Consider the following 27954-nt stretch of genomic DNA (forward strand, 5'->3'; position numbering starts at 1 on the left):
AGCTCGCTAGAACCTCTTCCCCAGGACGGAATTCTTTGGCAGGGTGAATTACACAAAACAACAGGCCCTTTCAGTTGGAAGCCATCCTTGGGACTTGACAGCGGACAAGCAGTTCCTGGGCCGCCCTCAGCCATGGCTCAATGTGCAGGGGCAGGGCCCAAAGTGCAGCAAGCCCTGGGCTGGAAAGACAGGGTGTGACCAATGGAAGTCTGTTTATTTGTTTGTAATGAGACAAAACACTACAATCCATTCAACATGGGGCTGGATACTGCAGTGATTAGGAGGCAGGGAGGGAGGGGCAGGGCGAAGCCTCTGAGCTGAATTATGAATGTCCAAGGCAGAAACTTCTGGAAGACTCTTCCCTTACCCCGCGGGGCAGAAATAAAAATCACATGATCATCGTTGATTCAGATTGAAGAGGACACCGATCTGGGCCTCAGCACGATGCCAACATCAGCGCAGAGGTGGAGACCAGTCAGCGGCTGAGGGAGAAGGAATGCTTTTCCTGCCCGGGACTCAGCTTCATCTCGAGAACCGTGAGGCCAGAGGAGCCCTGTGCTGGGCCGTTCTGAGGGAGGGAAGGATACCAGTCACTGAGGCCCCCTGCCTGGGCTGTTCCCCCTTCTCCTGCTCTCAGGCTGGTACACTGTGGCAATGGCTCTGTGAACCTGCAGCAACGCTGGGCATGACTCTGCGCCACCCCCTCGACTCTGGAGGGCAGGGTAGGCAGCAAGCAGCTTTGGGGGATGAGGGTGGAAGGGATGCCAGAAGCAAGTGATGCCCACACGCACATTTCCCAGCACTCACAGCCTCTCCTGCCTCTGCCCCGAGGGGCTGAGGGATCACAAGGCACGTGACTGCCTCCAGCCCCAAAGGCCAGGCCCCACTTGATCACACTCAGCTTCCTCCTGTCTGCATGTGGCCAGGCCTCGGAGCTGCAGCTCAGGGGGAGTTGGGAGGCTGGGGGAAGAGGACCCCTGGGAAGCTCACCAGCCCCTGTCCTCAGCCTTGCTCCCTGTGGCAGTTCAGCTGAATGGAGCAGCCCTGATCCGATGAGCAGTTCTGCGCTGTCCAGGGCAGTACGCAGCCCATAGTGGGAGGCTGCTGGGGGACTCAGCCTCCCAGTGAAGAGTGGGGAACTGTCCTGTTATCTGACCATCCTCAACAGGGAGCTAAGCCCCAGAGCTCTGAGCTTGGATGAAAAGCCTCCTTGCTCTGCCCACCACGTGCCAGTCCTTCGTGGAGCGGCGGGGGATGCTCCTCCCCGACCCTGGCTTCTTCGGGCTGGTTCTGGACAAGGGTCTGGCATTCCCTTTAATTCACCCCCTCGTTATTCTGAGGTTCCTGTGTCTTTAGGGTCAAGTCTGTCCAGAACACTTGGGTTCCTCCTTGCCAGCAGAAGTTCATTCTGGCTTTGGAGGAAGGAGCTGGAAGGAACAGGCAGTGGAGGGGAAGAGAATGGTAAGGGGGCGAGGAGGAACGTCCCTTCCAGTCCTCTTGTTCCTGGGGCAGCGGAAGAAGCAGACCACAGTGACTGGTGCCACACTCCAGCTCATAGGTCTGGTGGGTACACATGGAGGCAGGACCAGGGCACGGAACAGAGGTGGAGGTTTCCAGAGAGGGAAGGAGAGCTGGAACAGCCTGTGGGAAAGAGAATAAGGGAGCAGGGGTGAAGGTCTCCGCAGAGATGCTGTGCCCTATCCTGTACCGCCTGCCCTAGGAGCCTGAAGATGGGCAAATCAAAGCACTGATGGGAGTTCCGGCCCAGGTGGCCAGGAGCGCCACTGTGTTAGATTGGCCTAAGCCACCAAACCCGATTGGGCCGTGTCCACCACGCACAAGGAGGTGGACCCCAGAGTTCCCCATGATCCCTTCCAGCTCTGATATTTTCTAAGGTCTGAGAGATCAGCTCCCTGTGGCACTCATGGTGCTCAGAAGTGGCCATGTCTCAGCAGAGCCTTCATCTATGAGGTGCCCGCCACAGGGCAAGGCCACACGGAGCTTCAGTTTGAGCTGACAAGGCTGCTGGTCTGTGATGGGTCTCTAGAAGGAAGCCTGAGACACAGCAGCTCTGAATGCCCCGCCCAAGAAGAAGCTGAATGGCTGGGGGTGGAAGGAGGAGGGGCTTGATCTTTTGGTATCTTTTCAGTTTCTGAACCATATGAATGCATTATTTTTTAAAACGTTCAGGAAATGAAAAGATAAAGTTCTGGCCAGGGGCTTAGGGACTCTGCTTTCCTTCCTAAAGTTTCTGAGAGTTGGTCAAGAACTACTTTAGCCCTTGGTACTGCTTTCCAACATCCCTGAGCAGCAGGTGCCCATCCAGGGCCTTCTGTTTTTGTTGCTGAAAGTGCCAGGCTCTCAATTTCTTAGTACCATCATCCCACTGGGTTCTGCTCCCCTTTTCCCCACCACCTGCTCTGGCGTACCTGTCGGAAACTGGGGGCACCCCGTGACGCTCTGCTCCTGAGCCCATGTAGCACCGGGCCTGCAGGTGGGGCAGGCCGACGGGCCTGGCAGGTGGCTGGCAGCTCCTTTGCAAAGGACAGCCAAGATCAGATGGCTGGGAAGGTGGGTTCTGCAGGGTGCTGAGGGGTTGGGCCTGGTGGAGGCTGCCTGGCTGGTATCACATGGTCCGGCTGTACTCGATGCCGCCCTTGGTAGAGATGCTGGACCATGGCAGGAAGCTGCAGAGCAGGCTGTGGGCCTGGCGGTAGATCCTGTGTGGGATGGAGCAGGGGCTCAGGTTCGCTATTGCAGAGCCCAGATGCTGGATATAGTCCGTGGGGCTCTGTTAAGGAAGATCCAACTTGTCTTGCCTGCCCACATACCCCTGGGTGGCACTGTCAGCAGGGGCCTGCATGGCAACTTGAAGGACTGTGTGCAAATGGCACACCATTCTTGAGGGAGGCCAAGAGCCTGCTAAGTCTCTGCTGAGTTTTGGAAAGCCTCGTTACCTGGAGGGGCCTCCATTGTGCAAAATTACAAAGGGAGGTATCTGGGTGCAAGAGGGCCTTCCGGGTGAGGCCTCAGGCACACGGACACCCAGACTACAGCTGACAGACAGGGACTGGGTGCTCAGGGGAGGGGTCTGGCAGAAGAGCAAGTGCTCCTGGTTCTCCCCTACACTCTCAATCCTCGGAGAGGCAGGGCCCAAACCCTGTGACAAGGAGGGGGGTCAACAGTGCTGACCCTGTGGATAGCCACAGATACCCATCTTCACATGAGCGAGGAGGCCTGTAGGCTTGTGGGCCACCCTTCTCTTTCCTGTTTAATTCCCTATGAAGCGGATAAATCCTAGACTCATTCATTTAATTTCTCTCTCTCTCTCACACACACACACATTCTCTCTCTCTTAGAGTATTTCTTGGGCCACACCCTATGACTACCAGGAAATCTCCTGGCCTCCCTCCTACCTGTCAAGGGCCAGAAGGTGAAAGAGGAGGGAGTGGGGAAAGGACACACCTCTGGGTCACGTGCTCCAGTAAGGAAGGTTTGAGCCCAAGTGTTGAAAACAGCCAATTCTTTTCACCTAACTTGTCTTTTTTTTTTTTTTTTTTTTTTTGAGGAACATTAGCCCTGAGCTAACTACTGCCAGTCCTCCTCTTTTTGCTGAGGAAGGCAGGCCCTGAGCTAAGATCTGTGCCCATCTTCCTCTACTTTCTATGTGGGACGCCTACCACAGCATGGCATGCCAAGTGGTGCCATGTGCACCCGGGATCTGAACCGGCGAACCCTGGGCCGCCGAGAAGCGGAACGTGCGCACTTAACGGCTGCGCCACTGGGCCCGCCCCTAACTTGTCTGTTTTCTCCCCTGGCAGCACACAGGCCCCATTAGGACAGGGGCTCATCTGTTTTGTTCACTGCTGTGGCTCCCATACTCCTGGAACAGGAGGCTCTCAATTTGTTGGATGGACGGATGGTTCGTGGGCCAAGAGGGTTAAAACCCACCCCTCATACCAGCTGAAGTCTGGGGAACACCGAGTGCACCTGCTTTCCCAATGTGTGCAACCAGACCATCATTTCCCAACACATGCAAGCCCAATCTCCCTACAACACCATCTGGTCGGGGAACTGCATCCAGTGAGCTCGGCTGCGTGACTGTCATCTGGAGGTGCCCACGGCTCCAACTGGCGCACAGGCCCTGCCGTGGCAGCTAGGAAGCCACAATCCCTTGCCCCCGAGAAGGAAAGGATATAGGATGGTCCAGGGAGGGTGGCCACCATTGATGTAGAGGACGTAGGTGAAGCCATCTTTGAGGACCCCTCGGATGGAGTAGTAATACGGGAGATAGTGATGCTGCTTGAAGTCTCTGTTTTCGTAGAAGTTTATTGCTGTGTTGTTGGTGGTGAGGACGTGTAGGTAGATGGCTTTGCAGTGGTCTTGGGCGGTGGTTGATATGTGATCCTTTAAACTCTCAAGTAAAAGGGAACCTGTGGGAGAAGATGTGATGGTCACACATGGCGGGGCAGGCGGGAAGGAAGCACGCGTCAGACAAGGAAGCACCTTTGCAGAGATCGCTACAGATCTCTCTGCCTACTGTATCAAAGACCCACCTTCCATAACCACCCACTGTCGAAGTCCCTAAAAACCCACGGCCAGGTGGGGCATGGTAGCTGCAGACCATCAGTGGTCTGGGACAACAGATATGGGCCGGGTAGTTCCCTCCCCGGGGCAGGACCTGTAGTGGAGGCTCACTAACCTTTCAGACAACAAAAAGTGTAAACCTGAGCCCAGAAAAACATAGAATAGACAGGTCTGGGCTACAAATGAAGACTCTGCCGCTCACTGGCTGTGTGACTGAGTAAGATGGGAATTTAGAGACAAGCGCATGGCACAGTCCCCCACAAGTGATGGGCATCTGATAAATGGCAGCTTGGGCTGTTTCTTCAATTGTGGTTTCTATTCTTAATCAAGAGTACCTCGTGACCAGACATGAGCTGTGTGTGTGGTGGTGGGCCTGGTAAGAGGTGCCCATTCCCTAGTGAGGATGTTCAAGAACTCTTATTAATCTGATCCTGTCAAATTCGGGAATGAGGCCATTGCAGGAAGACCTGGTGATGTACGGAAAGAGCACGTGTTGAAGCCAGTGGGTGGGGTGGGGCCGGGAGACTTGTTGGAGGAGGAAGGATAAAGGTCTGACCCAAGACTGAAGGACAAGGGAGGGAGGAAGAGACCGAGGGATGTTTACGAGCTAGAATCATCAGCACGCGGGAAGTGACAGGACATGGGTGAGTGGGGTGTGCGTGCCAAAACCCTGCGCTCTGCTGCCCCTTACCTATGCCGTGCTTTCTGAACTCCTTCACTACTCCCAGACTCAGAATGTACGCAACTTGTGTGTCAACAGAGAAGCTGGAGGCTAGAATATCTCCATCCTAAAGAAAAAGTCAGAAATTAAAGTCAGGTTAACAGTTGAGGAACCAGCCCCACTGCAGGGCACTTACGCGCCAACCCCCACACTACCAGCCATGACACCTGGGGGGACACGAGGGTGGGAGGGGACAGAACAGAGGATAATGGATTCACCCTGCCTCCCCATGGAAACGAGAGGGTTTGGGCCCTTCTGGCAAAAAACTCCTCAAGTAAGAACACACATGCAGTCACTTCTCTTGGGGACAGTGGTGGATCAGACAAGGAAGGACACTGATGCCAGACGGGTGAAGTTACGGAAGAAAAAAGGAAACGAGTGTGCTGCATGGGCACTTAAGCTGATACACCAGAGACAGGACAGTGAGACAAACACCAAGTTTGAAAAGGTTTAGTTAAAGGGTCCTACACTGCCCCCAGGTGGTCTCGGAGTAAAGGAGTGGGGGCTTGGGTAGGCCCTCCACCACCCTCTGTTGCCCACGTCAGGCAGGGCAACACGCCACAACATGCCACCTCGTGTGCGTCTCTTGGTTCCAGAGACAGAATTCTGGACAGGGAGGGTCCTGAATCCACCCACCGTGAGGTTATTATGTTCTTCTACCTCATAGAGAACAAGAAGAGATACTGTGTGTACGGTTTTCCCCCCATGAAAAGGACGCTTGGCGATTCAGGCTTTCTGGTCCCATCTACTGTTCACTGAGAGGCTCCCACGTGCTGGGCATGGTGTCAGCCCGTCCCTGCTCTCCCAGACCCTGCACTGCATGCCAGTTAACCTGGACACAGGTGAACTTGCCCAGTGGTCTCAGGGGAGAGCATCCTTATTGTTGTCGTTACTCAAAGCCCATGGAAGGGTTAGGGAGGCGAGGCAGGCACTTTGTTCCTGGCTACTGTCTTCTAACAGGCCCTGCTTTGCCCCAGGGTTGAATTCACTCAGCCTCTCAGCAAGGCCCAAGCAAGTGCCAGGTGCCAATGCCAAGGTTCCCTCTCCTCTCCAAGAGATAGCATCTCTGCCTTCAAGGGAAAACTAACACATTCAAAGGAGCACAGAGATCTAGTCACCACGAATGGGGGGCAGGACAGACGCCAGAGGGCACTCAGGAAGAGCTGCAAGGAGGGGGCTTTGGGAAACAGGTCACGGAAGGGGGCAGGGGCAGTTTGTCCCGTGCAAAAGCAAAGATCAACAGGATGCCGACACTTGCTGAAAACACCACCATTTCTTTCTTTTTGCTCTATGTTGGCACTGAAAATTGGAAGGAAAAAAGCTCAGGAGGAAGATGGGACAGAAAAAGTTACTCTTAAAAGAAACCAACTTTGCCAGAATCTAATAAATGGGGTAGACTTGAGTGGGTCAGGTCTTTAAAAGGGAGATGTCCTTCTTGCAGTTTTAAAGAAATAACATTGGGGCCAGCCCCGTGGCACAGCGTTTAAGTGTGCACGATCTGTTTGGCCTGGGGTTTGCTGGTTTGGATCCCGGGTGCGGACGTGGCACCGCTTGGCAAGCCATGCTGTAGTACGCGTCCCACATATAAAGTAGAGGAAGATGGCATGGATGTTAGCTCAGGGCCAGTCTTCCTCAGCAAAAAGAAGAGGAGGATTGGCAGCAGATGTTAGCTCAGGGCTGATCTTCCTCAAAAAAATAAGTAAAGAAATAAATAAAAATAAAGAAATAACATGAAGCTGAACAGATAGAAACATTTTCCAGGTGTCAGTGGCTTTTCCCTCTCCTTGGAGTATATACTCACGTGGTAAATACTATTCAGTCGCTAAGACCAAAATTACTCAGCAGAATCTTGACCCAAGTCAGCCACATGGAACAATGCATTTGTGGCCGTGGTCTCACATTTTACATTTAGAGCAGGGCTTGCTCACTTGAGGTCCACAGACCTTCAAGGGTTCTTAGACAAATCTTGAAGGGGTCTATGAAGCTGGATGAAAAGAAATTATATCTTTATTTTCACTAACCTCTAACTGAAACTTAGCATTTCCTTCAAGAAACCACAGCAGTATTAGTAGCTTCTGTGACACTGCCGCCAATACGAGTCACAGATATTTTCACAGTCCCTTACAACAGTGCAGATTCTCAGTGCATTGTTTATGCTCCTCCCTACTTCAAAATGAGAGTTGTTATGAAACCTGCGTTAGGTCTTTTATTTAATGTACGAAAGATGGTATCTTGTACACACAGAAAGAAACCAACTGGGTATGAGTCTCATGCGCGGTCCGGGCTCCTAAGAGAAGGGGCCACAGAGCAGGCAGTGGGATTCTGTCAAAGCCCTCACAGGCCCATCCAGGGAAGCGACCACCAAGTCACTGCCACACAGCCTTACCTCCTTGTGTATCTTGGTCCTACTTTTTATTTCAGCTACTATCATGCCCACAATGGCGCCCCTGTAGGTGGCAGCAAGAGAAAAGAACTTCTTGTTGGAGGTGATATCACGATACCATGAGTCTGGGTACCTGAAGAGGAAAATAAACTCAGGTCAAGGCCGACTAACGTCCTGCTCAGACAGTGGAACCACAAGGAACTCCAGACTGCTCTGCCTACTGCTCCGGGGCTGACAAGGAGTCAGTCTATCACTCAGTCCAAAGGGTCTTCTTCAAGCAGTGATCTGTCCAGATGGGCCTGGGAATTTCTGAGGGGAAAAATGATTTTATAAGACATAAGAGACGAGAAGGGGGACAAACCTCTGACGGTACTATCTCCACGACAACAGTGCCTGGAGGGGCAGCTGGATGAGTTAAGAGTGATGGCTCCTTGTAGCCCACGGACACTTGGGTAATTTCCGAGAATTCTGTGAGACTTTCTGAAGACAGGGGAGTGGTGTGGGGACAGCCAAGTTCACAGCTGAGTAGCATTTGTGTCACGCACCTCCCTGACGGGGCAGGGATAAGCCCTCAAGGGCAGGGTGTGGCCAGGGCTGCTAGGGGCTGCTCTCCAAGACCCCTCCAAGGGAAGCAGGGAAGAGAACACTTAGCGCAAAGCGCCAGGATGCAAGGATGAAAAGGCAGATTCAGCCACCGCCAAGGAGACAAGGTCAGGAGGGCAGGGACACGTGCGGCTTTATGGGTGTGTGGGTTTGTTTCTTCACTTGGGACAGACATAACAGGGTGGCCTGGGATGTCTTTCTTTAGACCAAGAGCTAGAGGAGGGTGGCGTACCCTCAGTGACACGGCGGAGAGGTGCTCTACTCGGCTCTGCTCTGCAGAGGCCACTGACCACTCACTGGGAGGTTCTACAGGGCCCGAGCATTGCCCGAGCTCCTCCCCTGATCACACTCTCATCTTCTGACCCCAGGAGTGCTCAGCTGACATGGCAGCCAGGACACGGAGCTGTGACCACACAGCCCGATGGGACCACAGTTCGCTCCGCCATCTCTGGAACCTGAGGCCTCAGGCCCTGGAAGCTGTGAGGAGAGGCAGGTAGGCTGGGCATCCCAGGAAGCACAGAGGCTCCAGCCCAGTGTAGCTCCACCCTAGCCCAGGTCACTCTCAGCAGGGTCTTACCTACGTACTTAATGGATTACTTTCCAGCGTGGGACTGCGGAGTTGAAGAGTTTACTTTTTAACCTATAAAGCCTCAAGGGGCCCACATCCCCAGCAAGCTGTGACAATTCACATTCCCACTGAGATGTAAGGGTCGCCCTTTCCCTCCCTTCCTGCTGGCAGCAGGTTAAACAACCAGTCTGAAGTTAAGACTCATGGAAATATGATGGTCGGTAGGATCTAGTTTATTTTTAATTTTAAAAAGTTTGGGGGCTGGCCCAGTGGTGTAGTGGTTCAGTTTGCATGCTCCACTTCAGTGGCCTGGGGTTCACGGGTTTGAATCCCGGGTGTGGACCTACCACCACTCATCAAGCCATGCTATGGCAGGGTCCCACGTACAAAATAGAGGAATATTGGAACAGATGTTAGCTCAGCGACAATCTTCCTCAAGCAAAAAGAGGAAGACTGGCAACAGATGTTAGCTCAGGCCCAGTCTTCCTCACCGGAAAAAAAAAAAAAAGTTTGGGCACTAGCCTTATGGTGTAGTGGTTAAATTCACATGCTCCACTTTGGTGGCCCAGGGTTTGCAGGTTTGGATCCTGGGCATGGACCTAGCACCACCTGTCAAGCCACACTGTGGCAGCAACCCACATAAAACAGAGGAAGATTGGCACAGATGTTAGATCAGTGATAATCTTCCTCAAGCAAAAAGAGGACAATTGGCACAGATGTTAGCTCAGGGGCAATCTTCCTCACACACACACACACACAAAGTCTGCGCCTATTTTTCGTACTACAAAAGCTATACAGTCATGCATCGCTTAATGACAGGGATAACTTCTGAGAAACGTGTGGTTAGGCGAGTTCGTCGTCGTGCGAACACCATAGCGTGCACTTGCACAAACCTAGATGGTACAGCCCACTACACACCTAGGCTACATGGCACTAACATGATGGGACCACCATCGTATATGCAGTCCACGTGGTTCTGCAGTGCATGACTGTACATGTACGTGGAAAGGGCCCAACAGCACTCAGGAGCAGGAGCTGGGGTCCACTGACAGGTGAGGTGATTCTGGCCCACACGGTACCTCCAGGCCATCCTCACCTTCGGAGCAAGTCTTCCAGCTTCAGCACCTGCAGATCTGTGCACACTTCCCCACCCTTCCCACCTGCAGCTGGGGACAGCAGGCGATGCTCCACTTACTCGATGGGGAACCAGTCGCCGCACAGATGCTTCACGGTGTCTATGTCATCGTGGCAGAGGAGGCGCAGACTGACCTCGCTGAGGGCACTGGATGGCACCACCTCTGTCATTCACACCTGCAGAGAGGGACACAGGTGGCGTCAGGAGGGCGGCCGCATCCCCTCATGGCACATTCACTTCCTCCTCCTCCTCATAGCAGCCTGTGAGGCAGGCAAGATGGGAAAACTAATACGGTCTCCCATGGCCAGAGGTCTCCTCAGTAACTGAGAGGAGTGTTTCTGTCCCTCATAATAATCTCATGCACCAGGTGTCACAGTCGCCACTACTTTGCAGACAAGGAAACAGAGGCTCGGGAAGGGCAGACAGGATGGGGACCCAAGGTCCCCTGCCTGCTCACTTGGGACACTCCTGAGCCCTGCAGAGGACAGCTCGCCTCTGGTCTGTTTTTTCTCTCCTCTCTGCTCCTCTGAGCACCCCACACCAGCCCCAGTTCTCCCTGGCCAGTCTCACGTCTCCCTCACAGTGCTGTTTCTCCACGACAGAAAGCACACGGCCCCACCAGCCCAACTTCTTCTGACTTGGGCTGGTGGCTGCCAATGATGGACAATAAGGGGCTCAGCAGCCCCAGGACTCAGTCCCCTTCGGAACAGCCTGGGCAGGGCTGATGACCTGCTGGATTTCCACGGGAAGTGGCGCTTGCTGGGTGGGTCATTTCTCCTCCCCTATCCAGCAGATGAAGACGTGTGAGTAGAAAAAAAAGAGACTTGGCAAGACACGGAAAGTTCAAATCAGGGGTCATGAGTTGCCAACGACTCTTTCAAATCAGGAAACTACGTTCAATCCAAGTTGCTGATAGCGCAGCTTCTCTTGTTTTGGTTAAAGGAAGGGAGGGAGGCAGGAAGGAAGGCCAAGTGGTAGGCTCTGACAAAGGGAACACAGGAGCATTTTTAAGTTGAAAGCTGGTAATAAAAGGCAAAGGATCCTGCATTTACCCCATCTTTTGAGAAGGAACTGTACATTTCATCCTGAACGGTCAAGGAAAGGTTCTTTTTATAGAAGAATGACAGCCAATAAAAATAGAAATAATGATAGAATTGGAACGTCACCACTTTGGAACCACTGATGCAAGCAAGAATCATCAACGGCTGTTAAACCACGTGGTGAAGGGAGCTGAAGCGCAGGTATGAGGCATGGAGGCAAAGCACCCGCGCCCCCAGGACTTACCCATGGCCAAGGAAAGCCAACCTTTCACCTTGGAGATCACCCAGTCATGCTTCCCTCAGTGATGGGCCCAGCGTGCGACATACACAAAGCCCTCAGTGTTCCCGCCTAAAACACTGGGCCTGAGCCCAACCTAGCCGCCAGACTTAACTTCACATGGCACACGGATATAAGTTCAAGGGCACTGTGACATCTGACAAACACAGAATGGTGACGTTCTACAAGACAACTGGTCTGTTCTCTTCAAAAAGTCAGCATCACTAAAAAAAAACCAAAGTAGACTAAAGGAGACAAGGAGACCTACAACCAAACACAATGTGTAAATCCCTACTGGAAAAAATAAAAAGGCAAAACAACATTTTGTGAAATTCAAACATGGGCTAGCACTATGGAAAACAGTATGGAGATTTCTCAAAAAATTAAAACTAGAAATACCATACGATCCAGCTATTCTACTACTGGGTATCTATCCAAAGAACATGAAATCAACAGTTTAAAGAGATTTATGCATCCCCATATTCATCACAGCATTATTCACAATAGCCAAGATATGGAAGCAACCCAAGCGCCCATCAACGGATGAATGGATACAGACGATGTGGTATATATACACAATGGAATACTAAGGAGCCATAAAAAAAGACAAAATAGTGCCATGTGCGACAACACGGATGGACCTTGAGGGTATTATGCTAAGCGAAATAAGCCAGAGAAAGACAAACACTGCATGATTTCACTCGAATGTGGAAGATAAACAAATATATGGATAAGGAGAACAGACTGGTGGTTACCAGAGGGGAAGGAGGTGGTGGGAGGGAGAAAGAGGTAAAGGGGCACATATGTATGATGATGGTTAAAAACTAGACTATTGTTGGCGAGCACGATGCAGTCTACAGAGAAACTGATATATAATAATGTACACCTGAAATTTACACAGTTACAAGGCAATATGACCTGAATAAAATAATTTTTAAAATAAATAAATATGGGCTAGAAGGCAGATGATGATATGAAATTACTAACTGTCTTAGATGTGAAAGGGTATAGCAGTTATTTAGAAAGTCTTAGGAGATGCATGCTGAAATATTTTGAACCGAAGCATCATGAGGTCTAAAAGTAACTTTAAATGGTTCAAAAAATGTCAACTACTTAGGAGGCATATCTGACAAAATGCTATTAACTGTTGAATCTAGGTGGCAGGTAAGATATAAGATCTTATTGTCTATACATTCAATTTTTCTATATGTTTGAAATTTGTAATAATAAACATTGGGGTTCAGAGGGGCCGTGAAGAGGACTGTCATTACTCGCCTAAATTTACTCCAGAAACCACAGTTCTGTGAACGGGCACCATGATAGTTCACGTGACATCCAAAGGTCAAAGGGACCGGATGCTCAGCCCTCACAACTCAGCGAGCCCAAACAAGGTACCTGAGGCAGTTCTTCAAGGTCACCTGCTTCCCTGACCCCTATTCATGCCTGGTTCTCAATGACCTCAGGAATTCCCATGAGGGTCCCCGGGAAGGCCATGTCCTAACCTGCCACTTGCCAGGGGTGAAATCTACCCTGAGACTTGACCACAGGGCCAGGGAGGCAGCTGCTCAGCCTCCGATCCCTGGACACAACCCCGGCACACTCTGCCAGCAAGAAGAAGAGCTCCTTCAAGGGTCAGCCATGGGCTGGCAGCACCCCCCGGGACGAGGTGCTGTTGGGGAGTCAGGCCAAGGGCTGGCGGAGGGCAGGAGCCCCTTAGGCTGGGGAATGACAGGTCTGTTGCTGTGCCCCCTTCCCCGCCAAGACACGAGCCAGCCTGAGGGGGACATCTGGGGTGGGGGCTTTAGAGGCAAGTCCACAGGCCTGGAAATGTCACTGTGACCTTGGTGACCTTGAAGCAGACATACAGGGTGGGTGGGGAGGCAGAGGTACTGCAGGAGCTCCATGGCTCTGTGGCCACATTTGTTCCATCTTTCCAGCACTCACCAGACTCTGAGGGGTAGGGACAGTGCCACCTTGACAGGTCCCTCTGCACAGCACTGGCTCAATAGCTGAAGTATGAGGGGATCTGCTTTCTCCTCCTTTCTCCACGTTTACATGCCAACACCTGCACACTGCCCACGTGGTGTCTGCAAGGCAGGGGCCACTCCTGTGACCCTTCGGCAGCACTGGCTGCTCTCACCTGGCCTGCACGCAGAGGGGCTCTGAGGGGGACGGAACAAGAAGCTCATCAGGACAAGGAACTGGTGTGTTCCTGCCTGAGGCCTGTGGGTCCCCACAGGTGCTGGATCAGGAAGCAGCTTAGGTACCGCCTACACCTTAGAAAGGAGCGGTGTCCCCAGAGAGTGCCCTGCTGGAGAAGACTAGTCATTATAAGGGGATAGAATCTCTAGACGCAAGATCCGGATGGAACCTCTGAGAGATGAGCTATCCAAACAAAAGTCTCTCTCTGCAGGGCAGAGACAACCATTCATGTCTTTGTTTTCAGATGATAAAAGAAGGGACATAGCCATTCCAAAAATTAACGTAAGAGGCCTGTTGAGAAAGGGCAGCCAGAGCTGCTGGGCTGTGCTTGTTTGAGTTCTCAGTTCCAAACACAAAACAAAACTAAACATCAAAAAATACTCCCAGACGTGGCAACTCTGATCTTCCCATATTGCCAGTTTTTTCTTTTCCCTGGGATGGGCCTTCAGAAACTAAGACACTGTCCAGCCCCATCTCTGTAAACGGCTTGACCATTTGGTCCCCCCACAGCAGGGCCATTCCAGCGCTCAGCACCTGCTTCCGCCACCACCTGATCCAGTCCCCATGCCCGATGGCACCCAGGACGTTCTCGTTAATGTGACCTCAGGGACCTTATGCCCCTCAAGAGGCTGGCCACCTCTTGGGAAATGGACTGGTCGACCAAAAATGGCAAGTCCTGAGTTTTATGAGTCATCTCTGACCAAAATATATCCTAGCGGTCACTGGCTAGGATGCGGCTCCCCAGTCATCCCAGGTAAACGGCCGTTTTGCTCCACGTAACACGACTGTATGGGTTCAAGGGATTCACTTGCCAAGGGAGGATGGAGCCCCGCCCATCAACGTTCACAGGTACAAAATGCCTCTTCCCAGGAGGTTTCTGCACAACCCCCACTGCGCGGGCGACCCTCCCTTCCCCCACAAAGGGAACAGATTCCACAAAAAAACCTCTAAAAGCAACAACTGAAAGTGTTATTAATCTTGTTACATCTGAGAATAACATTGTGGTTATGTAGAAAACGGCCATATTCTTTAAGAGATGTACTCGGGATATGTAGGGGTGAAATGACAGAATATTCTGGAATTTAATTTAGTTGGAGCAAAAGTGGCAAAGTGTTGATAATTGTTGAATTGGATGATGGGTATGCCAAGTGGATGTCTGAAAATGTTCCTAATTAAAATTAACAACCAACCAACCAAACTTCTCCACAGAGGCTGAGTTTCAGATATTCATGGCAGGCTTTCCAGGGGCTTTGGTGTCCTGCACCGAGAGACATCCTGCAGCAACTGCCATGGCCTCTGCATACCTCCACACTGGGAACCACAAGTTCTCAGCAAACCGTGGCTGGCTCACTTACCTGTACTCTGGACCCCAGGTGGGTTAGGCACCTAGTTGAGAGTGTTATGGGTACAGGGAATACAACCTGGAACCCAAGTTAACCAACTCTCAAACTCCCCTGAGGTTTTTAAAGAGCCACAGTGTAGATACTCGCAAGTAGACCAAGGACACGGCACTATTTTAGAAGCTGTGCTTGAAGCTGCCCAAGATGCTAAGTGTCAACCACACGGCCAGTTTAGGGAGACACCCCTTCCCTCTCCCTTCAGGGCCAAGAAAACTGAGAAATGCAAGGAGTCCCTGCCAAAACCTGAAGGCTTTGTGACAAAGTTAACAACCCCACATGACCCAAGGCCAAGCCCTGTCCCTGAGTGCGGTCTTCCCAGAGAAGACTCCTGAGACGAGGGCCTTCCTCTTTCTGCTGCAACAACCACCGGGGAAAATCCTGATGAATAAACCCAAGTACATCACCACCTGCCTAATCCAAGTGGTCAAACAGGATGATCTATAAAAACTCTGCTCAGCGCCCCCATGAGGACAGAATCCCTGTGCTAAACTGAGCAACAGAATGTGACTGGGAGTCCACTAGGCACTCACCGAAACACAGCCCTAAAGTAGGAGCAATCCAGTGTCCATCAGTGCATGACTGGACAATAAAATGTGGTCCAGCCACACAGTGAATAGTCAGTACTGACACGTGCTACACGTGGATGAACACTGAAAGCATTATGCTGAGTGAAAGAAGCCAGACACAAAAGGCCACATATCTTATGACTTCATTCATATGAAATGTCCAGAATAGGCAAATCCGTAGGGACAGAAGGTAGATTAGTGGTTGCCTATGGTTGGGAGGGCAGGTTGGGAGGATGAGAGGGTGATGGCTAAGGGTGTGGGTTTCTTTTGGCGGTGGTGAAAATGTTCTGAAATTGAATATGGCGATGGATGCACGGCTCTGCGAATACACTAAAAACATCAAACTGTACATGTAAAATGGGTGAATTGTATGGTATATGGATTATATCCCAATAAAGCTGTTAGAAACAAGAAAAACCAGCCCTAATCCTGAGAGTGAATGATTCTTTGGTGAGCAAATGGATAAAAAATATTCTTTTTGAAGAAAGTCATAGTAGATTCCAGAAAGAATCAGAAGCTTCCCAGTGTGCAAGTCCAACTGCAGGGACTCACAATGGTGCCCCAGGGTGGGGCTCCTTCAATGGCACTGGCCCAGACCCAGCCTCTAGGGGGCCCCACCACTGTGCCGGCCCTGCTAGGGTAGGGGATGGGGGCACCCTGGGGAAGATGAGCCTGAAGATCAAGAGCCTGGTGGGAGGCACAGACTCACAGAGATAAGGAAAAGCCACTGGCCTACCAAGGGCGACCTGGTAGCTTACTCCAGATTTGGGCCAATTTTAATATTTCATATTCAAAGAAAAAAAATCTGTCATTGGCTTGGAGTGTCTATGAAGTGACCAAAAAAAGTTATCAAGTCTCAGCCAAGCATGTCTGTGTTATCTACGAGTCCTCATGGGGTAGCTGCTTAGATAATTTTCAGAAAAGAAAGATCATGCTCAGATTTCGCCCCGCCAGGAAATCAACACAAACCACAAATCACCAGATGAATCTCAAATCAGCTTTCAGCTCCAATGCCTGACCTGTTTCAGAAAACTCCACATCATCCCCTTTCCTGGAAAACTGGCTCCAGGTGGTATATCTGGAGCTTGACAGGCTCAAGCCAGCCTGAGAAATGGGGTGCCATGATAGCCCGCCCTCATCATCCTTGGCAGAGCTCCAGGTGTCTCATTGGTTGTTTTCTCAACCAACAGCAAATGTGCTCTGAGCTACCCTGGAAGCTTGGGACAGGACACCGTCAGCTTGCTCTCATGAGTCACTCCACCAGAGTCGGCAGGACGAGTGCAGGCAGCCAGCAAAACCAGCCGGCAGAGCCAGGGTCTGGATGGCCAGAGACGGACCGGGGCAGCTGAGGGGCAGGAGCTGCTGCGACGTAAGTGCTAGGAAGCAATGCCTCGACCTCGGTGGTTGGTGGTTGCCTGCGGCGGGGGACTGACTACAAAGAGGCTGGGGCTGTGGGGGTGGGGCGCTTCCTGAGGGGATGGACATGTCTGTAACTTGATGCTGGTGGTTACACACACACACACACATACGCACACACACATATATACACACGTTAAAACTCATTGGGTGCATTTTGTTGTATGTATATTAAACTTCAATAAAGTTGATTTTAAAAGGTTAAAAAAACACTCTACATTGAGGTTTGAGAGCAAAAGGAGAGATCCATAGTAAATAAGCATCTCTTAAGTCCTGGGATTTATAAACTTTTCTCCTAGTATCCTCGGGACAAGGCTCTTGACCAAATGGGCAGGATTTGTTCCCTGTTGGACTTTCAAGGAAAACACTGGGCTCTAAGACACACAGCTATTTGTGGGTTCTCAAATCCCTATTAAAAGTACTTCCATGCTTTCAAAAGCTGGTTCTTTAGATGCCTTGATATAAAAATAGAAAACCATCACATTTAACTAAGGGAGAACAGCATATGACGGCGTCTAATCTGTCGCCCTCAATGGACAGGGGCGGAGAAAGGGCAGGAAGCCACAGGAAAAGAAGTATCTGGGGCCAGTGTGCCAGTGAAAGGAAGGAATGCTATCAGAGAGGGCCAGTTTAGAGATGAGAGTGGTGCAAGTAAGAGGCTGATGTGGCAGGGGCTGGTCCACTGCTGGGGGAGCAGACCAGGGGACCCACAGCTGGGACCTGTGGGGACCCCACTTGTTCATCTGGAACCTTCAGCCAAGTACTGGTCTCCTGCTGCTACCCTTAGGGCTTAGGGGACGAGGATTCTGAAGACTCACTGGAGAACAAGGGCAAAGGCCCCCGAGCCAGGCCCTCCGTTCCTTTCCGAGCCCTGGGGTGCTGGTGGGACAGGCACCGAAGCTGCATACACCATCTTTCATCTCCCTGCAAAGGCACACATGTGTCTATATCACAAGAGCAGGGACGCACTGCACAGGAGAATGCAAAGTTCACTTGAGTTTTTATGGTAAAACAAGAAGCTGCAAATGTCAGGCTTGTAGTGAGAACTCTTCACGTGTTTCCTGGGTCTGCAACCTGTCTTTGGCCTTTGCGGGTGCGGGTGTGGGTGCGTGTGCATGTGTGTGTAGCAATTCAAGGAGGGACAGACACCAGATCCTCCAAGACCCAAATGAAGTGCCTGCCTGCGCATCTCTCGGTTCGTCCTTTCTCCTTCCCCAAACCTGGTCCTCATGAGGCTGTCTGTGAGCCTCATCCTCCTTTTGTGCTGAAATGACCTTTCCAGTCCCTGTACTGAAGGCCACTGTTCCTTGAGGACTCAGAGGGAGTTGGAAGTGGGTGGTGTCTGGACACTTGGGGGTTCCCTCACTGACAATACTTCCCAAGTGCCTCCGAGGACACAGTCAGAGGGACAGAATGAAAGCAGAGGAGTGGCTGCCAGGATTTCCCCAACGTCCACAGGAGTATTTTCCATCTCCTTTCCACTGCCAAGAATCGGAACAGAATTGTTCCAGTTTCTGGAGGGGTTTCCCAGCACGGTCATGATGCCCACGGGGCACTCTGCTTCTGTCCCAAGTAAGACAGCCAGAAACAACTCTATTTCCTGGAGACCCCTCCCCTCTGCAGACTGTGTCCTGATGCCCCAGGTCCACAGGGCCCCTCCCTTCTGCAACAGCACTGTTTCTCCATCCCAGACAAGTCACACTTCACTTCTAAAAACCACCCTCGTCCTTTTAATGGCTTGGGAAGTGCTCTGGACTCTACGCTTGACCTCAGCAGACTTCCAGTGCTCAGGCCAGCCGTGACCACGCTGCACCCTCCATGGCCCCTGAAAACTTCCCTTTCTTCTCTTCTTTTGTCCCCATTGGTTTAAAAGGGTGCTTCCTGCTGCTGAGGCCAGGCCACCCTCTGCTCATGCTCTGGAGGCTGTGCCCTTCACAAGTTCCCAGACCCTGCGGGGATGCTAGAGCCACTGTTACCCCAGGTCAAATCCCAGTGCAGACGTCACTGAGGCATCTCTGTCTTGCCACATGCTTCAGTTTTTTATCTGTCACTGGGAAGATAAATGACATGGCCACTTCCAAAGGGCCACCCCAATCCCTGGCCCAGCTCCACATCTCCTCCCTCCCTGGCCTACGCACCCCCTTTCCAAACATTTTCAATCTTCCCTTTTGTACAAACTACCCTCCAACGGGCTGTAACCGCACTGCAAGTACTTCTCCTGGACAAGCTTCCTTGCCACCTTCTTTCCCTCCGACGTAACTACCTGCACTACCACATTTGCCGCCACCCCTGGCCCTTGCCCCAGCTTCTGCTCCAGCACGCCCACTGGTGACAACAAACCAGCAGCTTCCCTCCTCTGAAACCCAGCAGCCCTCCCTTTAGGGTGGATGCGGGAGAAAAGGAAAAACAAGCCAGTGATGAACACAGGGCGCTGCCTTACATATCAGTAAAGCAGGCTCACGGGCTAAACGGGAAGAGTGAGGGGCACAGTGAGCACTCTTCGTAGCTCGTCTTTTCAAACGACTGCCTGTGGGGAGCAGGCTGTCTCCACAGCAGCCTGGGCTCCTTCCAAAGCCTCAGTGTGGGAGGAACATGAATAATTTACAGTGACAAGAAACAAACACCCAGCACTCTCGTTCCAAACAGCCTCCCTCTTAAAACCCAACCCAACACGCTCTGAGGGGAGGCTGGATATTCATCATATACAATTTAAGACACATCTCTTCAAACATGAATTGATAATACTGGAGGATTCCACTTGTACGAAATTCTAATTTCTGTCACCATCAGCTAAAGGATCGATGGTGACAGAAATCAGAAGTGGTTAAGGAGGGACACTGAGAAGGGGTGTACAGCAACTTGCTGGGGCAATGGTGAGGTTCTACGTCTCTTTCAGTGGTCGTCACGCTGACGGATCTGCACACTTAAGATCTGAGCACTTGGCTGCACGGTAATAATACCTCAGTTTTAAAATAAGACAGCAGGTGGTTCTGGCATGTCCCAGGTCCAGACCACCTTTCCTTTGAGCCAAAGGTTCCATCACCCCTTATACTTTATACTGAGAATCCATCTAGTCATTTATTTACCAAAATTGTATTGAAAGTCTAGGTCTTGCTCTAGGTACTCGATATCAGCAATGAACACAGTCAGAAATCTGATTACATTGGGGGGGGCCTGGGGGGCCAGGGTGTGTGCTTTCCTGCACTGTTACCTACATACTCACAGAAACCACTTCTTTCGCTCGAGGAATTCGTGGCAAAGTGCACATTAGTGAACAAGAGAAGTGTTGTCAACTGGGCTGGGCAGGGAGGAGTTACCACAACCGCGTGCAAGGGATGCAATCCTCCCTCGGCCACAGGAGAAAAGGCAGGGAATCACCCCCTTGCATCTTCACATGGGGTCCTACTAAGAGAAAGGAAGATGTCTAAATGTTGACATTTTTCTTCTTTTATCTCTCTTTTTTTTATTGTGGTAAAATATACATAACATGAAATTTACCATTTTAACCACTTTTAAGTGTACAGATCAGTGGCATTAAGTACGTTCACATTATCGTGCAAGCACCACCACCATCCTCTCCAGAACTTTTTCATCTTCCCAAACTGAAACTTGGCACCCAACAACCACTAACTCCCTGTTCTCTCTCCTCCAGCCCCCAGCAACCTCCATGCCACTTTCTGTCTCTATGAACAATGTTGGCAACTTTCTATACTTAGTGGCACTTCTTCACTAAACATTTCTTCGGTCAAAGGCTCCCACAGATGTGGCTCCGCAAAGCGTGGATTCTGTGACTTCCCCAGAAGGGAGGTTGCCGGACCTGAGCACCATCTCAGCGTGAGCCGGAAGCTCTGCCGCGCTGGGGCCATCTGTGGGAGAACCCTGGGTGTCATGGTCAGGGTATGTGTTGAAAGTGGCCCCTGGGACCCCACCCAGGAAACAGTCCAGAGAAAGGCTTTTGTCTGGGCATCTAGAAGGAGCTCCCAAATCAAGAGTTCTGGGAGGTGGAAGAAAAAGAGGCCTGAAACGTCCTCTGCACATCAGATGGTGCCCTCCCTGCAACAAACAGAAAGGAACACGGATTGACAAGGTTTCTTAAGGGCCTGTGAAGCAGGAGGCAGCAGAGTCCAAGGGGAAGGCAAGGCTACCAGGCCAGAGAGACCTGGGTTCAAATTAACTTTCCAGTTCTGTTTGCTGTGGTCTGGCCCTGAGCCGCAGAGGGGTCTACCAAGTGGGACTGAAGTGCTCACCCGATGAGTGGGAAGTGTACAAGACGCATGCATCAGTCAGTGAAGACCAAGCCCTCTGCATACGGCAGCCGTCACTGCCAGGTGCCAAGTTCTCTGCCAGGGGCCAGTGAACTTGGGGGACCTGCACTTGAAGCTCCAGCCCTTCTCCAGATTCTTGAGGACGAGAAGGCAAAGACAGAGGCCTCCACACAGTTCAGGGGAGGGCATTTTGCATTTTGGAGGTCTGCTCTTTAGCTTTACAATGTATCCCAAGATGAAATAGGTCTTATTTGATTTTAAATTTATTTTTCCATTTTGCTTTTTTACCTCAAGTCCACAGTAAAATGACCAGATGCAAAGGACATGTTCTCAGCCACTGCGCGTGTATGCCACCTGCACCCCCAGACACTCCACCCAAAGGCATGGAGGCTAACCTCGGTGACAGCAGAATCCCCTGGCTGTTCTAAGGACCCACCTCAGAGCAGTCGAGGGCAGGCGAGTTTCTACCTGGAAGGAGGACTGGGTTTTAGGGGTCAGCCAAGGGACTGTCTGCCTTCTGGGGCCCCACTGGGTCAGTGTCAGAATAGAGAAAGACAGCCCTGGCTTGGGGTGAGACAAGGATGAAAAGGAAGAATAGAGACAAGAACAGGACTCAGGAGAAAAAGCGGACACTGAAGTGGGGGCCAGAGATGCGGTGCCAAGAGCAGTCCCCATGGTCCCTTGGCCTGAAAGCTTCCTGGCAGAGAAAACGAGGGTGCAGGTGAGCCCCTGCTGCCAGCTCACATGTTCACGCTGAGACACAGTCTGAGCTCAAAGCTGAAGACAACTGGGGGGCGGGTTGGAGGGGCCGTCAGGACCGATGACGTGGCTTTGCCCCGCAGCTTAAGCTGGGATCTTTGTAGGAGGCCGCCTGACAGGGTGCCCCCGAATACCATTCCCAGTTCAGATTGAGTGAGTGGGTCAACAAGTTTGGTTTAAGAACAAAACAAAACAAACAATAAAACCACCTGTAAATACTAGCTTTTTGGGAGTGGGAATCAAAGGGTAGGAAAACATATTTAATCCACATTCTTGACTAAAGCTCTAGACTGGACCCTGTCTAGGGCTCAAACCCAACCAAGAGCGTGTGGGCTCTTCCACCGAGAACTTCAGGGCTGTAAGCAACCCTCGGAGCTGCTGTGCGGGTCGGGGGTATGAAACGGAGAGAGAGCGACTCAGTTTGAAAGGAGAAAGCACAGCTACATGAGAGTGGAGTTTCAGAAACCCTGCCCACGCCTTCGCTGGGGCCCCTTTGCAAACCTGCAAAGAAACCTCCGGGCCTTTCTTTGATGTTTCTATCTCCCTCTGCTGGGTTTTGCTGTTTTGTTTTTAAATCTCTGCTTCTCTGGGTTTGCATTTAAGAGGCTTTAGAGTCAAACAGATGTTAAACATGAAAGTGGGTCAAATAGGGTATCAATTAACATTTGCTCACGAGGTTAACTTTTATAACAAAAGTGATTTTGAAAAAGTAATTCAATCTCCTGTCAGCATTTGCCTCTGGAATTATGGCAGACATCTGCGCTCTACAGCACTCATTTCTGCATTATTTGAGCTTTTTTTTTTACAATGAGCTTGGGTTATTTTTATTATTAGGAAAAAATAAATACTTTCAGGTGGAATGTGAAAATAATGAACACATTTTTACATTAAAATAATCTCACGGACTGTTTTTAACTACTAAGAACGTGGAAATTTCAGTGTCTCTCCAAATTATAAGTAGAATGATTACCCATTTTGCCCCAAAATAGTCTCTCTTAGCATCGACTTTTAAACCCATACCCCTGGAATGGCATGGCATTTTATGCACTGATGCCAGAAATAAATATTCTAAACACAGATTCACAGTTGTAATGAAGCAAAGAGGTGGTGGTTGTAGACAAGGACACCTAACAGAGTTGTAAAAACATTTTAAAAAGTTCCTGTGTAATCATTAAAAAGCAATTTGAGTGGCCATATAGAATCCAATTTTTAAAAATATTTACAAGTTTTAAGACAACCTTCTTTTTTTTAGATTGGCACCTGAGCTAACAACTGTTGCCAATCTTCTTTTATTTTTTTTCTGCTTGTTCTCCCCAAGTCCCCCCAGTACATAGTTGTATATTTTAGTTGTGAGTCCTAGTTGTGGCATTTGGGACGCCGCCTCAGCATGGCCCGACGAGCGGTGCCATGTCCGCGCCCAGGATCCGAACCGCTGCAGCAGAACGTGCGAACTTACCCACTCGGCCACAGGGCCGGCCTCAGGACAACCACTTGAAAAAAGATTTTTTTTTTTTTAAGATTTTATTTTATTCCTTTTTCTCCTCAAAGCCCCCCAGTACATAGTTGTATATTCTTCGTTGTGGATCCTTCTAGTTGTGGTATGTGGGACGCTGCCTCAGCGTGGTTTGATGAGCAGTGCCATGTCTGCACCCAGGATTTGAACCAACGAAACACTGGGCCGCCTGCAGCGGAGCGTGTGAACTTAACCACTCGGCCACGGGGCCAGCCCCAAAAAAGATTTTTTTAATTTTCCCTTTTCTTGAGGGAGGGGAATGCTCTTTTAAATCTTTTTGTTTTACTATGAACACATGATCATAGTAAAATAAGAATTCACATGCAATATAAACCAAAAACTAAGAATCCTCTACTCCTCTCATCCCCAATAAAATGACAGTTAATGATGTCTTGTGTTTTCCACAAGAAAATAAATTTTTTTTAATAGGCGAAGACTTGCCTGTTATGGGGCCCAAAGGGTCTTCAGGGGTGGCAGCTGTCCAGGTACACTCAGGCCATGACCATTCATCAAGGAGTGCCCTTTTCTGTATGTATATTTCAATAACAAGGTTAAAAATTGGAGACCAGAGGAGAAGCAAAGTCATTTGAAACTAAGAGTAGAAAGAGAAGCAAATACCTGACCAGCAAGACCTGAATAGCTTACAACTAGAGTTAGAAGGTGTCATCTTCCAGAAAGAAACAAGTTTGAAAAAAGTATCAGCACCCCTGGAGACTAGAGAAATGACAGATATACTGTTGCATTAACATTTTCCAGATAAGAATTCTTTTCAACGCCGAACAGAGGGGGACAATTATCCACAGACTATTTTATAAAATGAAATTGCTTTCTTCTCACAGTTATTTTCAAGATGGGCTCAAATTTCAATACTCTGCTGCCCAAATAGATTCTATTTCAAGAATGCAGGAAACAAAAAAGAGGAACACAATCTGATTTTTAATAGTATTAACTATCCAAAAAGAAATAGAACTAGAAGAATTTCTTTTTTTAATGTGGTCTCTTAAAGATGACAAAATACCTTTCTTGGGTTTTCCTGTAGAAACAACGACTTTACCAAACATTTGTTCTGTGTCCCTTGTCCACAACTACCTCCTCTTTGCTTCTTCACAACTGTGAATCTGTGTTTAGAACGTTTATTCCTGGCATCAGTGCACACAATGCCATGCTATTCCAAGGGTATGGTCGCTAAGAGAGTCTATTTTGGGGCAAAATGGGTAATCATTCTACTTATAATTTGAAGAGATATTTAAAAATCTCTACTTTGTCACACTCATAGGTAGTTCCCGCCATCATTGTTTAGAATGTTTGGTTCCTCCCTGCCACGTGGGCCCTGCATGAGCTGGAGGGTGGTCTCAAGTGAAGCGGTGTGGAGTCTGAGATGCTGACAAGACGAAACCAGGGACTGACCCTCATTTACTGCTACTCCCTCCTCTACCTGACCATCTCAGCTTGGTGCTGTGGCCACCTCAAGGTGACTGTCATGCTTCTGCCAGCCTCCACAGCTGGGCACTTAGGCTCCATGGAGCACTGGTTCAACTGTTGACATGGACCCCAAACCACCTCCTGCAGAAAGCTCTGGCTCCCTGTTCAGACTCCCTTCCTATCACGCCACAGGCACTGAGCAAATGCCTTAAGGTTTGTAGCAGAATATTAACCCTACTGTATGCTTACTGGGTTTACAAACACATAGGTCTCTCTTTAATCAGCAGTGTACGACATCTGGGCTTCAAATAACCCTGCACTCCTGCAGGCCAGCTCCTATCAAAGTTCATGCTAAAAAGAATGATATTTAGGGAAGGAGTCCAGATCCCGAAGTTATCAAAGGCACTTACAAATATGTGCTGAATCAAATCCAGTATTTGAACTTAGCCAGAAAGAGCCCCAGGAGTTCCAGCATCATTTTGCAAATCGTTTTACTTGAAAGCACTGCACATGGACATAAGCAGGATCAACTCTGATACGGAGTCTACACTCCAGGCTGGCTTTCTGCCAACGAGGAACTGAAATGGATAAACCACGAGGGCTCTGTGGATTCCTTCCAGAAAGAGATGTCAAGGGAAATGATGGAGGTAAGATCTACAGATGGAGGAGCCACCACTTAACAGAAAACATTGCCTGATAAGCAGTCAGCTTTCTATTCAGGTAAGAGAGCTGTCACCAACGAAGTGGGACTTGTGGGCTATTTCAGCAGAGCAAAGACATGCACTGTCCTGAATTTCGAGCTCTGAGGATTCCTCTCTACACTGTGTTCCCTGTGGTTGCTGTAGTGTCATGATGCTGTATCAACCTGGTCTAAACACATCTCAGGCTGCCAGAAGCCACACTGCTGCTAACAGGTACACTGACGCTTGGACAGTCTCCAGGACACAGTATCAATCAGCAGCGACAGCATTATCCTTTTCAGTCTCCTTTCAGGTCTAAGTATCTTTTATTTCTCAAATCTCCTAACATCCAGGAATTTTCTTCCATCCCAGACAGAGGCATGCTGTTGCTAAGCAACTTCAACAAGTCATATCTGAAGTCTATGAGTGGGTGTGGTTAAAATAAATAAAGTCACTGCAAGTTACAACTGGGAGAGGCTAAAGATAGACACACACAGACCTTTTAAAAAAGTGTCTGTATTTTTTATTCTGGCTTGTTGATACCAGACTATGCCTTGACTTTGTTACCTTCAGGTTTTAAGCGCCCTCACAGACATCCAGTGCAAGCTCAGTGGGATGGAACTCCAGCAAACCATGGCCCAATGGAGAAGGAACTCACGCACAGTGCACTCTCAAAGAGCCAATTTGCACATTAATTCTGATGGCTGCAAAATCCTAGAATAGGTGAGATGAAGACCTATGTGCACTGCCATGATGATCCGTCCATTTGGAAAGATGACTGGGACTCATATTCCAGCCACCTTTGAGTTTCAGCAATTCAGGGTGTGTGTGTATGCGTGCACATGTGTGTGAGAGAGAAAGAATCTTTTTTTTTTTTTTTTTCTGCTTCAGCCTCTTTTAATTCAATGCTGTTCAAGACTCCCCTTCCTCCTGCCTCGCAGGCCAATACTATTGGCCAAAGAACTTCTCAAACTTATCTCTACATCACAAAGTACTACAGGGATTGTGGTATCTCTACTCAAGGCCAGGAATCACGTAACTTTCCGGGTTCAGTCAGTTAAGCATTAACTAGAGGTTTTCTGCCTTCAGCGTTCTGGCAAAACATCGGCAACCTTCAATGCTCTCTCCAATTCCAACACTTCAATTAACAAGCACTCCTGGTGCTACTGTGTGGGGCTGTGATCCTCTTCCTTCAGGACAAACGAGTAACAAAATCATAGGGCTCAAGGACTTGGCAAGTGAAAACAGATCAATGAAGCAGCCAATGTCCACATTTATTGCAGAGTTAAATCCTTGCCTCGTCGCCAGGTCCTGGCCTCCATCACCTGCTGGGGCACACAGATATTTGTTGCTGGTGGTCCAGAGAAAGCCCACAGCCTCTCTGAAAATTCTCCCAGGGGGACAAACCACAAAAGCTATAGATTCCCTCTCTTTCTTGGGAAGTGCCCAATTCGGCGGAGGAGGTGAGAGTTGGTGCAGGCTCTGCATTGTCAGTAAACTATCAGAAACGTAAGGAACTGATTTGTCCTCATACCAAAATGTACAGCTGAAGACGACGCGGAGACGACCAAGCCAGAGGCCCCGGCTTTCAGGAGTTCGTAGGCGGGCAGACAACTACAATCCGCGCAACAAGTACCAAAGCCGCGGCCAGGCCGGGACAGGCGGCGACAAAGCGCTGAACTGAGCGAAGGCCAGACCCCTCGCCCCGCGCGGGACTCGGCGGGAGCGAGGGGCACGCTGCCCTCTGGTTCCAAACTCCCCACCAACTCGTCCCGGGGCCTGGCACCGAGGCGCCCCAGGCAGAAGGGCCGGCGCCCACCGAACGCTGAGACCCGCGCCCCTCTGCACCCCAGGGTCCGGGGCCGCTGCCCGCCTCGCCCCCGGCCGGCGCGAGCCCCGGGGCCGGCCCGGCCTGAAGCCCCGCGGAGACGTCCGAGCTCCGGCTGGCGTGGCCGCCCCCCGGCCTCCAGCGACCGGCCCGGCCGTCCCTTGCCCCGCCAGGGCCACCTCAGGGCCCCCGCCCCCGGCCCGGCCCCCGAGACCCCGCCCGCCCCGGCCCGAGCTGCCGCCTCCCCGCGTTCGGCCTCCGCCCCCGGCCGGGCCCGGCATCCTCCCCGCAGGCCCAAGTCGCGGGGCCTCACCTCGGGCGGGAGCCGGCGGCAGCGGACGACGCCGTGGGGCTCAGCGCATCCTGGGGTCGCCGGGAGCCGGGAAGTGGGGCCGCGCGGAGCCCGCAACGAGTTATGTAACCGGCAGGGGCCGCAGCCCGGACGGAGGCGGCGGCCCGCGGCACTTCCGCCTCCCGCGCCGGGCCGGAGGCGCAAACCGGAAGCCCATTGGCCGCCGGCCCCCACGTGTGGCACCGCCCCCCGACGCCGCCGCCGCCATCTTAGGAGCGGGCAGCCTGGCGGGGACCG

The 27954-nt window shown here is 50.8% G+C and overlaps 1 protein-coding gene across 3 annotated transcripts; it reads right to left on the reverse strand.

Moving 5' to 3' along the window:
• Nucleotides 1-195: 195 nt before the first annotated feature.
• NAA60 (N-alpha-acetyltransferase 60, NatF catalytic subunit) lies at nt 196-27872 on the reverse strand. 3 transcript variants are annotated; one of them, XM_070485073.1, is made up of 9 exons: nt 27679-27859; nt 20122-20300; nt 10058-10173; nt 7695-7824; nt 5279-5375; nt 4199-4433; nt 2430-2783; nt 991-1641; nt 196-568 (listed from the first exon to the last, which is right to left on the reverse strand). In XM_070485073.1, exons 3-7 carry the CDS (start codon nt 10165-10167, stop codon nt 2627-2629), a joined length of 729 nt encoding a protein of 242 aa, XP_070341174.1. In that variant the 5' UTR covers nt 10168-10173; nt 20122-20300; nt 27679-27859; the 3' UTR covers nt 196-568; nt 991-1641; nt 2430-2626. The 3 variants fall into 3 exon arrangements, with proteins under 3 accessions (XP_070341174.1, XP_070341173.1, XP_044602826.1); XM_070485072.1 differs by lacking the exon at nt 20122-20300; XM_044746891.2 differs by lacking the exon at nt 20122-20300 and having other exon boundaries at nt 196-1641; nt 27679-27872.
• Between the last annotated feature and the right edge of the window lie 82 nt (nt 27873-27954).

This window comes from Equus asinus, chromosome 14, assembly GCF_041296235.1.
Source record: "Equus asinus isolate D_3611 breed Donkey chromosome 14, EquAss-T2T_v2, whole genome shotgun sequence".
Classification (NCBI taxonomy): domain Eukaryota; kingdom Metazoa; phylum Chordata; class Mammalia; order Perissodactyla; family Equidae; genus Equus; species Equus asinus.